We start from the raw sequence: 14,407 nt of genomic DNA on the forward strand, positions 1-14,407 counted from the left end.
GGTGAGATACTGTGCCTTGAGCAGCAACTGTGTTCTCTCTGTGTCTGCTCAACACAGACCAGACAAGTAGGCGGTCGGGCAATCGAAGCAACTCAGTGTTGGTCCCATGTTTCATGAGCTGAAATGAAAGATCACAGAAATGTTGAATACGTACAAAAAGCTTCTCTCAAATAAATGTTGTGCACAAATTTGTTTACACCCCAGTTAGTGAGCATTTCTCCTTTTCCAAAATAATCCATCCACCTGACAGGTGTGGAATATCAAGCTGATTAAACGGCATGATCATTACACAGGTGCACCTTGTGCTCGGGGCAATTAAAAGGCCACTTTAAAATGTGCAGTTTTGACAACACAATGCCACAGATGTCCCAAGTTGAGGGAGCATGCAATTGGCATGCTGACTGCAGGAATATCCAACAGTGCTGTTGGCAGAAAATGTTATGTTAATTTCTCTACCATTAACCACCTCCAATGTTTTAGAGAATTTGGCAGTAAATCCAACTGGCCTCACAACCGCAGACCATGTTTAACCACACCAGTCCAGGACCTCCACATCTGGCTTCTTCACATGCGGGATCGTCTGGGGGGGGGGGGGGGGGGGGGGTATTGAGTATTTCTGTCCATAATTAAGCCCTTTGTGGGGAAAAAGCTAACTAAAAACAACTCCCGGGCTACATCGCACAGTTCAGGTTTGATCGGATTTAGCTCTAGAAAAACTGCGCATCGAGCTCACAGGAAAACCCCAAAACTAAATGGAATTCAAATAAAATCGGTCAATTAGTTGTTTAAAAAACTAAAAATAACTGAAGTTTGGTTAATCGCTCAGCACTAATAATTCGACAAAAGATCAGAATTGGGCTGCCTGTGTGGTATGTAAAATGCTTGTTAACGTTGCAATACAGCTCAAATGTAATGCATTCTGTGACAAATTGCAAGAGGTGGACAATTGTTAAAGAGGTGATACACAAACAAATTCATTGTGACAGAAGAAAATAGAGTGGACGTGATTTAAATTGGTTTATTGAAAGATGGACATCCCTGAGTGCTTATGGATTTGACAGTAAACTAATGTGGCTTTTAAAATACAGGCACTTGAGAAGGAATAAAGACATTGCAGTGGCACCAAGCCATTTCACTCTTTCAGAATGGTGGGAGTAATCATCTTGCGGAAGGCATAGTATTTGCATTCGCTTGGGGGGACAATATCCATGGTTGTGGTGCTAATCATCTCCTTCTTGAAGCCAGCCTCGAGCAGTTGAGACATCTGGGTCTCCTGAAAATCATTAACACAAAGATCTGGTCTGTATTGTGGACCTGCATCACACATTATAGGGCCATTTAACCCTTTACACTTGTGGAAATTGGCCTATGTGAATAGTGCCAAATTGAAATGTTTCTATCAGAAGAAACATAAAAAGCATATGCATGGACCATGGTAGCAATTGAAAGAGAACACTGGAGATTATGGGGAAATTATCAGACCAAAAGGTGAGGACACAACAGTTCACCTGACAACTGAATCCAAAGAAACTGTTGATTTTATATGCATTTTACATTTACTGTACTTTTCGCAGCATTTGTAAACGAAATCTGAAAATACTGGATACAATCAGTAACATAAGAATATTAATGGAAATTTTGGGGTAGCTGCAACATATAAAAAAAAATCTTACAAGTTTTTGAGTGAGCGGTCTAACTGGTGTCGCCAAGTGGACACTTGTCCAAACTGCACAGTTTCTAAGTAATTTCAATGCACTTTTATGACTCATGGAAAGAGCCTTCAACTATAAGATGCTTGTTTGAGCTCTCCTAGCTTTGCCATTGAGGAACTGAAGCTAGAATACTTGTCGTTTTTTTTGTTTTGAACACAGCCCTGCGCCCCCAAAATCACACAATTACGGTTTACACAATCCAGGAACGTTTCATTATAAATCGCAATCTGGGTCAGGTGAGCATCATTTGAAAGCTTATTCAATTGCCAACATGACTAGCGAAGTTATAAAATACGATCTTACAGTGTTAGGCTTTCACAAGGCACTTAAGACAAACAGAAAATAAATTTGGTGCGCGTAGAATGGAGTCATGAGTGCATGTTCTCTGCAAATTTTCTTCACAATACGACACAGGTTCATTCTGTTCAGGACATCCCAGAGTATGACATCATCTTTGTAACTGTACATCAAACATATCGATCATAAATGTTGCTACTTTAAAATGACATGAGTTTTCAAACATGGAAATGTGAAGTGCACATTTGGACATAATGTAGGTGTGTGGTTTGCTTGTATGACATCAAAGCGGTATTTATTATAGTCCTCAACGTCTCATCTTTCGATTTACAGCATTCCCCTCACTCAGACAACAAATGTGGGCATAGAACGGCATAGAACGGCATAGAACGGCTGTCAGTTGAATCCCATAAAGTGCTGTAAATTGAAGAGCCTGAACGCTGACGTCATATGGTACAGTAGGTTACTGTACAGCCACCGAGTTCCAATTTAGGCACTTATCAGTGACCAAATCTGCAATTTTCAACCAGTATACGGGATGATAGGGGCTGTGAGTTTAAAGGGTTACGCAGTTGCAGTTCAGGTACAATTTATCATTAACCTTTGTTAAGCCAAGAAAGGTAATTGAGGACAGATTTTCTAACAGTGCTAGGACCAAGTGCAATAAAAATGGTATTAGTCGATATACAGTAATTGGTTTAGTTTGTCTAAGTAATCACTTCACCCCACACAGGAGTGAAATCAATCGGGTTGTGAATTTGATTTTCATAGTTTTTAAATAAAATTATAGAACATTTGTGATCAAGTGTACACTTTGATGTACTGTAAAAAAAAAAAAATATATATATATATATTAAATGGTGGAAACATGCAGCAGGAAAATGAGTTAGTACTGTAGCTACAGACATACCAAATAAGCAGAGTGCAACAGAGACATAGTCACTGTACATGAAACTAATGGGTTAATGGTTGAATGAACATCAAACCAAACAATATTGAGGGCCACATGTGAAATTACATGTAATACCACAGTAACTATCAGTGATATACCTGTAAGTACCATCTGGCAGAAGGGCAGAATGCGTGCAAAGAAATTAAATGTGTCGAGCCCGAGAAGGAACATGTGTAGCCTACCCATGCACCTCAGAGAGATTAGGTGTTGATCATTGACTGGCTGAAAGGCGGCTCACCTGGAACATGTTGTCGATGTTGTCATATTTGGTCTTGAGAAGTTCACCCCAGGAGGTCAGGTTACAGTAGGTGAGAACGCCACCTGGCTTCAGCAGCCTGTGGGCATGGCCCTATTGAGACAATTCAACAATTGCACTATTAATGGAAATGTTAGCACTTCATTGTGGAACGATAGGCAATGTTTGTTTCAAGTGATAGGGATCAGATTCCATTAAGAAATATCTTATTCTATTTGGATTCATGTCTAAACGCCTGCCATATGTTTGCGTTGGATACATCTATGATATCATTTTTGATACCAAACATTTGTGTGTTTTATAGTCTTTATTACAGGGGGAAATCCCACTCCTCTGTTGGTTCCTGTGCTTTTGCTGATATGTTCGTAATGTGCAGCCTTGCTCATCGAAGTGTTGTACTTACCTTGATGAAGTCAAACTGGTGAGTGTGCCATGTGTCTTCAGACAGAGGGTATGTGTCATACAGAATGCCTTTGATAGAAGAGGCATAATTACAATCACACATACATGCATATCTAAAGCAATTTACTCAGAACATAAAATATTCAATGGATATGCCAATAGAATGCATTTTGAAACTTACCATCAAAGTGGTTGTCAGGCAGGCCACCCACTACCTCCTCCCACAGTCCTTTGAGGGGCACAATCTGTGAGTGGAGAAGAATTTAGGTTAATTTCATTCACGTTAAAAAGGAGGGAAAAGTCTGAATAGAACCTAATGTGGAGTTGAAGATTTGTCTCACTTTATGTGGCTGAGCCTTGGCCCACTCCTGCAATCTTGCGAACACTCCATCATTGCACTCAATGATCCAGTGCTCCTCGATGGGGAAGGACTCGACTTTAGTTGCGGCGATGGCCATGCCAAACCCAATCTCCAGAACCCGTCCACCTGTGGGACAAAGCATCTCAATTTGTGTTTAAGTATCTACCTGTATTGAAGTGTTTTCAACGTTTCTACCTTTATCCCAGTGCTGTGGTACCTTTCACGAAAAGCAAAACTAATAATGCACAATTTTTGTTTGTTATTTAAGGGTTCTCAAATGAATGTTTGGGGAAAACGGTACGTGATAGATGGCCTGTGGCCACTTGAAGGAATTCCACAGAGTAGTCTTTCAGTAATGTGTAAAAATAGATTAGAAAAATACCATTTTGTTTTGCCACACCCTTTAGGCTACTACTGTTATCAACTGGCAAATTGCCACCAAAGATGTGTATTTTCCAATAGACATTGCCAAAGCAATATAAAGACAAACATACACTATTTACTAGAACTGGTCATATTGTATTTGGAACCAAACAACTGTTCTCATTGGACCGCATTCCTCCATGCAGCAACATGGGCGCTATGGTGACGTGAGTGCGCAAACAACTCGAAACGTTTACGCAACTTTAACGTAGCCTAATGTATATATATTTTTAAAGTATCAGTGATCATCATTAAACTTCTTGAATGGTATGAGGAAATAAATTATTGACACTCCCCAGCAAGTGCGCATATGGCACGGTTCAATTGGTAGAGTAACACCTGCTGCAACCACAAGCCATTATATCCAACTCCGCCATGCTTTTAAACATAACGTGCATTGAGAGGAACGTCGCATATAAACTGTAAACGCATTGGTTTCATGAACGTTTCCTAAGGTCTGCTGATTGATTGTAATCGTCTGTATCGATTACCCTGCAGCTCTGAATGAATTGTAGCCATTGACTATGTTATAGGCAAATAGGCTGTCCTTTACGGTCTATTTGTTTTACACATTTGTAAGGGAAATGAATTGCAGTCAGGTAAAATGTTATTATGGAATTACATCACAGAGTACCAAAATCCACACTGTCTAGTCGTCCCTGTGCGTTCATATGGCCCACTAGGTTGCACATTGTGTGTTGTACCTTTTGAGGAGGCTACAATTGCCAGCGAGTGCATGTACGGAGTCTCCCAACGTTCCATAACGGGCTTGCCCAAAATCTCGAGATGAGTGTCGGTCTCATTGTAACCAGCACCAGCGTCGTGCCAGCCAGCTTTGCAGTCTTCTCCCTTGGAAAATATGGGTTGTGCCGTAGTCATTTTGGTGGTTGGCTTTCTTTATTAGATGGGGGATGGACGGAGTTGCTGTCTCCACGTCGTGGCAGAGGAAGGACAGATTTGGTTGCGGTGGGGATTTATATGGGTCAGAAGTGCTGACTATGCAAGACGTCAACGAGGCGTAGGCATAAACATTAGGCTTACTTACTACTGTTGGTCAATAAGTGGCATTCCAAGGAGTAGCCGGGCAATGAAGTCCTAAGTGTCGAAAACTGAGAGAAAACATGATACACTGATTGTATTTTCATAATCATGGCATATTGTAGTCTGTTTTACAACATTACAGTGTGCCCTATTAGTCTACTTTATAAAACGGGAGGCTTGAATCCTGGATGCTGATTGGTTGATAGTCATTAGTTATTCACGGTAATTTAAGGCAAAACGCCATGATGCCATAAGTATATTTCAAGTTTCAATGTGCTTCCACTGTCCTGCAGCTGAGCCAGGCATTCATAAACTTAATTTTCCCTGGGGAAAAAGCGCCTTGACATTATTACCCCATGCTTCTTGCCTCGCATTTGGTTTAATACAGCTGGGGTTCAAGTGGCACTCCAGTCTCCTTTTCACCTCATTTAACACCTGATTTACTTAACAAAAGGCACATCCCAATAGGTGGTTCAGGTAAGTCATGACAGCACAAATTGGAGGGGTTTCCTTTTTTGTTTTTTATTGCTCCTCGAGCAAGGGAGGAGGCCGATGACATCACGACTTCCCATCAAACCAACTCCTTGAATGACCTACTCCTTGAAGTTTGTAGTTGTCTAAAAATCACTATTTTGCTCAGAACATATTTTATTACCCTTTAGTGTGTGTACTTTACTTTATTTATACTTGGAATATCACTTTCAACAGGAAAAGGTAAAAATCACTGGGCATTTTTTTTTGCTCATGTTAATATAATTGTTTTTGTATTGTTTTGCGATCTCCACCATGTCATGCGAACGTGGCAAGATTGACAGCTTCTCTGATCCAGGAAAATTCATTCATCAGGGTCATTATAATGGCTATATCCAAAGAATTGGCAATAGAAATGAAGGTTTAAAAAAATTAAAACGTAAATAGTTTGCTGTCATTTCAGCTGCTTGATGTGAATGTGTGTTAGCTAGCTAGCAAAGGAGAAGTAACGTTAGCCTTGCTAGATACCGTTATTTTATACCTCAGTGCTAGCTACCCTTGTGAAAAATATCCCATTGGATCCTCTATAACTATACTGATCAAAAATATAAATGCAACATGTTAAGTGTTGGTCCCATGTTTCATGTTCTGAAATAAAAGATTTTCCAAAAAGATTACATCCCTGTTAGTGAGCATTTCTGTTAGTGAGCATTTCTACTTTGTCAAGATAATCCATCCACCTGACAGATGTAGCATGTCAAGAAGCTGATTAAAAAGCATGATCATTACACAGGTGCACCTTGTGCTGGGGACAATAAAAGGCCACTTTAAAATATGCAGTTTTGTCACACAACATAATGCCACAAGTATTGATGGAGTGTACAATTGGCATGCTGACTGCAGGAATATCCATCAGAGTTGTTGCCAGAGAATTTAATGTTCATGTCTCTACCATAAGCCACCTCCAATGTCATTTTAGAGAATTTGGCAGTAGGTCTAACCGGCCTCATATCTGCAGACCATGTGTAACCACGCCAGCCCAGGACCTCCATATCCGGCTTTTTCACCTGCGGGATCATCTGAGACAAGCCACCTGGACAGCTGATGAAACTGCCTGATGCAGGACTCTAGGGTGATGGGAGAGAGACTGACTGAAACATTCACACCTCCATTAATCCCTGAGTGGTTTCCTTCCTCTCCGGCAACTGAGTTAGGAAGGACACCTGTATCTTTGTAGTGACTAGGTGTATTGATACACCATCCAAAGTGCATTTAATAACTTAACCACATTCAAAAGGATATTCAATGTCTTCTTTTTTAAATTTCTACCCATCTACTAATACTGTAGGTGCCCTTCTTTGCGAGGCATTGGAAAACCTCCCTGGTCTTTGTGGTTGAATCTGTTTGAAATCCACTGCTCGACTGAGGGACCTTACATAAAATTATATGTGTGGGGTACAGAGATGAGGTAGTCATTAAAAAATCATGTTATACGGTATTATTGCACACAGAGTCAGTCCATGCAACTTGTTATGTGACTTGTTAAGCACATTTTTACTCCTGAACTCATTTAAGCTTGCCATAACAAAGGGGTTGAATACTTATTGACTCAAGACATTTTAGCTTTTGGTTTTCAATTAATTAGTAACATTTTTTTGCAAAAAACATTGTAGTCCATATTTTCCTGTGATGTTGATGCTTTTATCTGATGTTAAATGGCCAATCTGCAGTTACTACATCCATTTTTGGACATATAATTTAAGGATATGTACCCATTGATTCTTGAAGAATATAAACATATAAATGACTCATGAGTTTAGTTTAACTGTCATACCCCATCATAACCTGAAATATAAGCATGTTTTACTCCAATGTTTGTAAACAAGTATCCTATTTTTTGAAAATCGTCAGTCCACATGTCAAGTGTAATTGCGCCATTGTATTTACCCAAGTTCTCTCTCAACTCCAGGACCACCCTCCAGCAGATTTTTTTTTGTCTGATTCAGGACTCTAGGGCGATAGGAGAGAGACTGAGTGAAGCATTCACACCTCCATTAAATTACAAAAGGATACTCTAATAGCTTGGCTAGGTGTAAAAACCCCCCCAATCTGTTCCACAGTTCAGACTGTTATGTTCAGTTCAGACACAGTTCAGATGCTGCAGTCAGTCAGAGTTGAGTCCTACTGTAAAGTGTAGCTTGATGACCAAAAAACGTCAAACTTGCAATGTATTCGAGGCTTAAGTACTATAAAGTTTTACATTTCTAACTCAATATCACAGACCAGATTTGCCCTAACGAAAAATGCATCCACCCCCTACAAATATATTCATTTATTATAATCCACATAATAATTCAAACTAAATTAGCTGTAGCGAGAGGAGAGAGACTGCATGCTAAAGACAATCAGAAAGAATGTGTCTTTAACCCTGCATTATAATATAACTTATTTTGAATGAAAGCAGAAGCCAGGCTTCTGTTCCTGCTTCTGTTGCCTATTTGAGTGTTTGTTTTAGTATCCTACTGATTCTGTGATCACCAAGCCTCACGCAACCGCAAAATGTTGAATAAAGCAATTTCACAAATCTGGCTGTTTTTAAACTTTGCTATGCTGTATTAAAGGCTTTTTTAAATTAGAAATGTATAGCGTTTTGTAACGAAACTCTTGTAATATACACATTTCTGATATTCTGAGAAAATGGCAACCACATTCTGGATATTTTTTGAATTTTGAATTGAACCTTTATGTAACGAGGCAAGTCAGTTAAGAACAAATTCTAATTTACAATGACAGCCGAGCCCGGCCAAACCCTCCCATAACCCGGACGACGCTGGGCCAATTGTACGCCGCCCTATGGGACTTCCGATCACTGCCGGTTGTGATCTATCAAAATAATGACATTAACATATATTGCAAGAATGTGAAAGTAGGGTGACTCCCTTAGTGGGTCTCAAACCTAGACCACCAGCACCAATAACGAACACTCTAACCACTGTCCCAATAAGGGATATCTCAAGGGCAGAGCTTCCCAACCTTTTTGGCCTGTGACCCCATTTTGATATCAATAATAACCACCCCACCATGTGAAAAAATGTATGGAATCAATGGCCAATGTTTATTTTTTTAATTGGGACTATGACAGTCTATTACAAATCAGTCTGATAGTACTTTTTACAGTATTTAAATCTATTTAAATATGGTTTAGGGTGACTGAAATGCAGAAAGGTATTGGGAAGTTCAGAAGATCATCAGGCAATCATTTTGTCTGATCTTCTGAGAAAAAAACATTATCATTGATGATGTTCTTTTCCCCCCAGTCTGATTGAACGCCTTTTCTAATGAGTCATGCGCAGCTCATGGGCATTGTTGAGGGAAACATACATGTTCCTGAGAGGCTTCTCTTTCAGTGATGGGGTCATAATATGTTGTAGCTTAAACGTTCAAAAGATAGAGCCAGATCTGTAGGAAGAAAACAGAAACCACTCTGTTTATTACAACCGCATCTAGCGGCTACCAGATGTTACTAACATAACACGCGCAATTTTTGTTTTTGTTTGTTTCTCTCGCAACCCCATTTTCAAATCAGGCAACACCACATGGGGTCCCTCCCAACCCCTGGTTTGGGAAACGCTGCTCTAGGTCATGTGCTTATTAGGACAGTATATTTAGGCCCTGTCCAGAAGAAACCCTGGGTGCTTAATGGTGCATCTGTAGAAGTTTGTGAGGATATCACGGGCCAAGCCAAATTTATTCAGCCTCCTAAGGTTGAATAAAGGTTGAAGTTCTTATCCTCCTAGATCTATCTGCTGCCTTCGACACAGTGAACCATCAGATCCTCCTCTCCACCCTCTCAGGGCTGGACGTCTCAGCCTCTGCACACTCTTGGATTGCATCCAACCTGGCAGGCCGCTCCTACCAGGTGACACGGAGAAGATCTGTGTCTGCACCACGTACTCTCACTACTGGTGTCCCCCAGGGCACAGTTCTAGGCCCTCTCCACTTCTCTCTATATACCAAGTCACTCGGCTACATCATATCCTCACATGGTCTCTCCTATCATTGCTATGAGGATGACACTCAACTACTTTTCTCTTTCCCCACTTCTGACACCCAGGTGATGACACGCATCTCTGCGTGCCTAGCAGATATCTCAGCTTGGATGACGGCTCACCACCTCAAGCAGTTGAGGCTGCTTAAGGGGAGGATGGCTCATAATAATGTCCGGAATAGAGTGAATCACTCCATTCCAGCCATTACACTCCATTCCAGCCATTATAATGAGCCATCCCCCCCTCAGCAGCCTCCACTAACGTCAAGCTCAACCTCGACAAGACGGAGCTGCCCTTCCTCCCAGGTAAGTCCTGCCTACTCCAAGACATCTCCATCACGGGTTGAAACTCCATGGTGTCCCCCTCCCAGAGTGCAAAGAACCTCGGCATAACCCTGGACAACACCCTGTTGTTCTCTGCAAACATCAAAGCAGTGACTCACCCCTGCAGGTTCATGCTCTACAACATCCATAGAGTAGGACCCTACCTCACACCGGAAGCAGCGCAGGTCCTATTCCAGGTACATGTCATCTCCAGTCTGGACTACTGCGACTCGCTGTTGGCTGGGCTCCCTGCTTGTGCCATTAAACCCCTGCAACTTATCCAGAACGCTGCAGCCTCCTTGGTATTCAACCTTCCCCAAGTCTTCCCATGACATCCCGCTCCTCCGCACACTCCACTGACTCCCAGTTGAAGCTCGCATCCACTACAAGACCATGGTACTTCCCTACGGAGCAGCAAGATGAACTGCCCTTCTCTACCTTCAGGCTATACTCAAACCCAACACCCCAACCAGAGCACTCCGTTCTGCCACCTCTGGTCTCTTGGCCCTTCCGCTCAGCGCAGTCCAAACTCTTCTCTGTCCTGGCACCCCAATGGTGGAACCAGCTTCCCCCTTAAACTAGGACAGCAGAGTCCCTTCCCTTCTTCAGAAAACATCTGAAACCCTACCTCTTCAAAGAGTATCTTAAATAATCCCACAGCTCCCCCCTCGCGCCACCTCCTCACCCCGACCCCCCAAATAGAAAATTATTTTTAAAAATAGCCTTTTGTGAACTAACAATCACACTTCACTACTCCCCACCCTTAACAGCTCTGACTTTACTGATAGCTAATTTGAGGGAAAATTTATTTACTATGACTGTGATATGTGGTTGTCCCACCTAGCTATCTTAAGATGAAAGCGCTAACTGTCAGTAGCTCTAGATAAGAGCGTCTACTAAATGACTAAAATGTAAATGTAAAATGTTGCACCTTTTTCACTGCACTGACTGTGTGGATGGACGATTTTAGGTTGTCAGTGATGTGCATACCGAGAAACTTGAAGCTTTTCACCCTCTCCTCTGCGACCCCATCGATGTGGATGGGGGCGTGCTCCCTCTGCTGTCTCCTGAAGTCCATGATCAGCTCCTTTGTTTTGTTGAGGGAGAAGTTATTTTCCTGGCACCACTCCATCAGGGCCCTCACCTCCTCCCTGTAGGCTGTCTCATCGTTGTTGGTAATCAGGCCTACCACTGTTGTGTCTTCTCCAAATTTGATGATTTCGTTGGAGACATGTGTGGCCAAACGATTATGGGTGAACAGGGAGTACAGGAGGGGGCTGAGCACGCACCCTTGTGGGGCCCCCATGTTGAGAATCAGTGTAGCAGAGGTTTTGTTGCCCACCTTCACCACTTGGGGATGGTCAGGAAATCCAGGACCCAGTTGCACAGGGTCGGGTTCAGACTCTGGGCCCCGAGCTTAGTGATGAGCTAGGAGGGCACTATGGTGTTGAAGGCTGAGCTGTAGTCGAAGAACAGCGGTCTTACATACAGTTGAAGTCGGAAGTTTACATACACTTAGGTTGGAGTCATTAAAACTAATTTTTCAACCACTCCACAAATTTTTTGTTAACAAACTATAGTTTTGGCAAGTTGGTTAAGACATCTACTTTGTGCATGACACAAGTCATTTTTCCAACAATTGTTTACAGACAGATTATTTCACTTATAATTCACTGAATTGCAAATCCAGTGGGTCAGAAGTTTACATACACTAAGTTGACTGTGCCTTTAAACAGCTTGGAAAATTCCCGAAAATTATGTCATAGCTTTAGATACTTCTGATAGGCTAATTGACATCATTTGAGTCAATTGGAGGTGTACTTGTGGATGTGGATGTATTTCAAGGCCTACCTTCAAACTCAGTGCCTCTTTGCTTGACATCATGAGAAAATCAAAAGAAATCAGCCAAGACCTCAGAAAAACAATTGTAGACCTCCACAAGTCTGGTTCATCCTTGGGAGAAATTTCCAAACGCCTGAAGATACCACGTTCATCTGTACAAACAATAGTACGCAAGTATAAACACCATGGGACCACGCAGTCATCTTACTGCTCAGGAAGGAGACGCGTTCTGTTTCCTAGAGATGAACGTACTTTGGTGCGAAAAGTGCAAATCAATCCCAGAACAACAGCAAAGGACCTTGTGAAGATGCTGGAGGAAACAGGTACAAAAGTATCTCTATCCACAGTAAAACCAGTCCTACATCAACATAACCTGAAAGGCCTCTCAGCAAGGAAGAAGCCACTGCTCCAAAACCGCCATAAAAAAGCCAGACTACGGTTTGCAACTGTACATGGGGACAAAGATTGTACTTTTTGGAGAAATGTCATCTGGTCTGATGAAACCAAAATAGAACTGTTTGGCCATAATGACCATTGTTATGTTTGGAGGAAAAAGGGGGAGGCTTGCAAGCTGAAGAACACCATCCCAACCGTGAAGCATGGGGGTGGCAACATCATGTTGTGTGGGTGCTTTGCTTCAGGAGGGACTGGTGCACATCACAAAATAGATGGCATCATGAGGAAGGACAATTATGTGGATATATTGAAGCAACATCAGTCAGGAAGTTAAAGCTTGGTCGCAAATGGGTCTTCCAAATGGACAATGACCCCAAGCATACTTCCAAAGTTGTGGCAAAATGGCTTAAGGACAACAAAGTCAAGGTATTGGAAAGGCCATCACAAAGCCCTGACTTCAATCCCATAGACAATTTGTGGCCAGAACCGTGTGTGAGCAAGGCCTACAAACCTGACTCAGTTACACCAGCTCTGTCAGGAGGAATGGGCCAAAATTCACCCAACTTATTGTGGGATACTTGTGGAAGGCTACCCAAAATTTGACCCAGGTTAAACAATTTAAAGGCAATGCTACCAAATACTATTTGAGTGTATGTAAACTTCTGACCCACTGGGATTGTGATGAAAGAAGAAAAAAAAACTGAAATAAATCATTCTCTCTATTATTCTGACATTTCACATTCTTAAAATAAAGTGGTGCTCCTAACTGACCTAAGACAGGGAATTTTTACAAGGATCAAACGTCAGGAATTGTAAAAAACTGAGTTTAAATGTATTTGGCGAAGGTGTATGTAAACTTCCGACTTCAACTGTAGGTATTCCTCTTGCCCAGATGGGATAGGGCAGTGTACAGTGTGATTTCGATTGCGTCATCCGTGGATATGTTGGGGCGGTATGCAAATTGTAGTGGATCTAGGGTGTCGGGTAAGGTGGAGGTGATATGATCCTTAACTATGATCCTCCACTAGCCTGTCTGTACATTAGTGCTGAGCGATTAACTGAAATGTCTGCTGTTTTTAATTGACGGACGTTTGTTAACTTATTTGAATTATATTTCGTTCGGTTTTTTTCTGTGAGGTCAATGCACAGTTTCTGTAGCTATAAATCAGATCAAGCGATGTAGTATGGAGTTGTAGTTTCCAACAGGCCAATATTAGCGCTGAAAACTTGGTTCGTGACTACAATGGCCATAACCCAATACGTGTCCGCCTACTTGTCCGGTCTGTGTGGTGCGCTGAACTGTAATGTGAACATTTGGAGCAGACATGGAGACTGAGGGTGCGTTTGTAAATTCACTCTGGCTATCTACTATGATTTCCGCTCAGCCCAGTCAAAACTGTTCGCTGCTCTGGCACCCCAATGGTGGAACAAACTCCCTCACGACGCCAGGTCAGCGGAGTCAATCACCACCTTCCGGAGACACCTGAAACCCCACCTCTTTAAGGAATACCTAGGAGAGGAGAAAGTAATCCTTCTACCCCCCCCCCCCCCCTTAAAAGAGTTAGATGCACTATTGTAAAGTGGTTGTTCCACTGGATATCATAAGGTGAATGCACCAATTTGTAAGTCGCTCTGGATAAGAGCGTCTGCTAAATGACTTAAATGTAAATGTAATTTCAGGGCACTCTCGTTTTAGTGTGCCAGAGCGCAGAATAATTGATGTAATTAAATTGTTGCCAGCAGCACAGTTACGGTCATTAACGCTCTAGATAACATGAAAACAGCCTAACCAACTCTGCTAGGGCTATTAAATTGGTCAGAGTGAGGTGTTCCCTCAATTGTGTCTGAAAGAAGCTAGCCAACTTTAGCCAGTTAGTTTGGG

At 41.9% G+C, this 14,407-nt stretch overlaps 1 protein-coding gene across 1 annotated transcript; it reads right to left on the reverse strand.

Annotated features, from left to right (window-relative positions):
* Nucleotides 1–1,003: 1,003 nt before the first annotated feature.
* Nucleotides 1,004–5,579, reverse strand: LOC139540860 (guanidinoacetate N-methyltransferase-like). The gene is made up of 6 exons (XM_071344872.1): nucleotides 5,108–5,579; nucleotides 3,961–4,106; nucleotides 3,801–3,864; nucleotides 3,621–3,688; nucleotides 3,200–3,310; nucleotides 1,004–1,273 (listed from the first exon to the last, which is right to left on the reverse strand). The coding sequence occupies exons 1-6, from the start codon at nucleotides 5,280–5,282 to the stop codon at nucleotides 1,133–1,135; spliced, it is 705 nt and encodes a 234-aa protein (XP_071200973.1). The 5' UTR covers nucleotides 5,283–5,579; the 3' UTR covers nucleotides 1,004–1,132.
* Nucleotides 5,580–14,407: the final 8,828 nt, after the last annotated feature.

Source organism: Salvelinus alpinus, chromosome 16 (genome assembly GCF_045679555.1).
Source record: "Salvelinus alpinus chromosome 16, SLU_Salpinus.1, whole genome shotgun sequence".
In the NCBI taxonomy this organism is placed as follows: domain Eukaryota; kingdom Metazoa; phylum Chordata; class Actinopteri; order Salmoniformes; family Salmonidae; genus Salvelinus; species Salvelinus alpinus.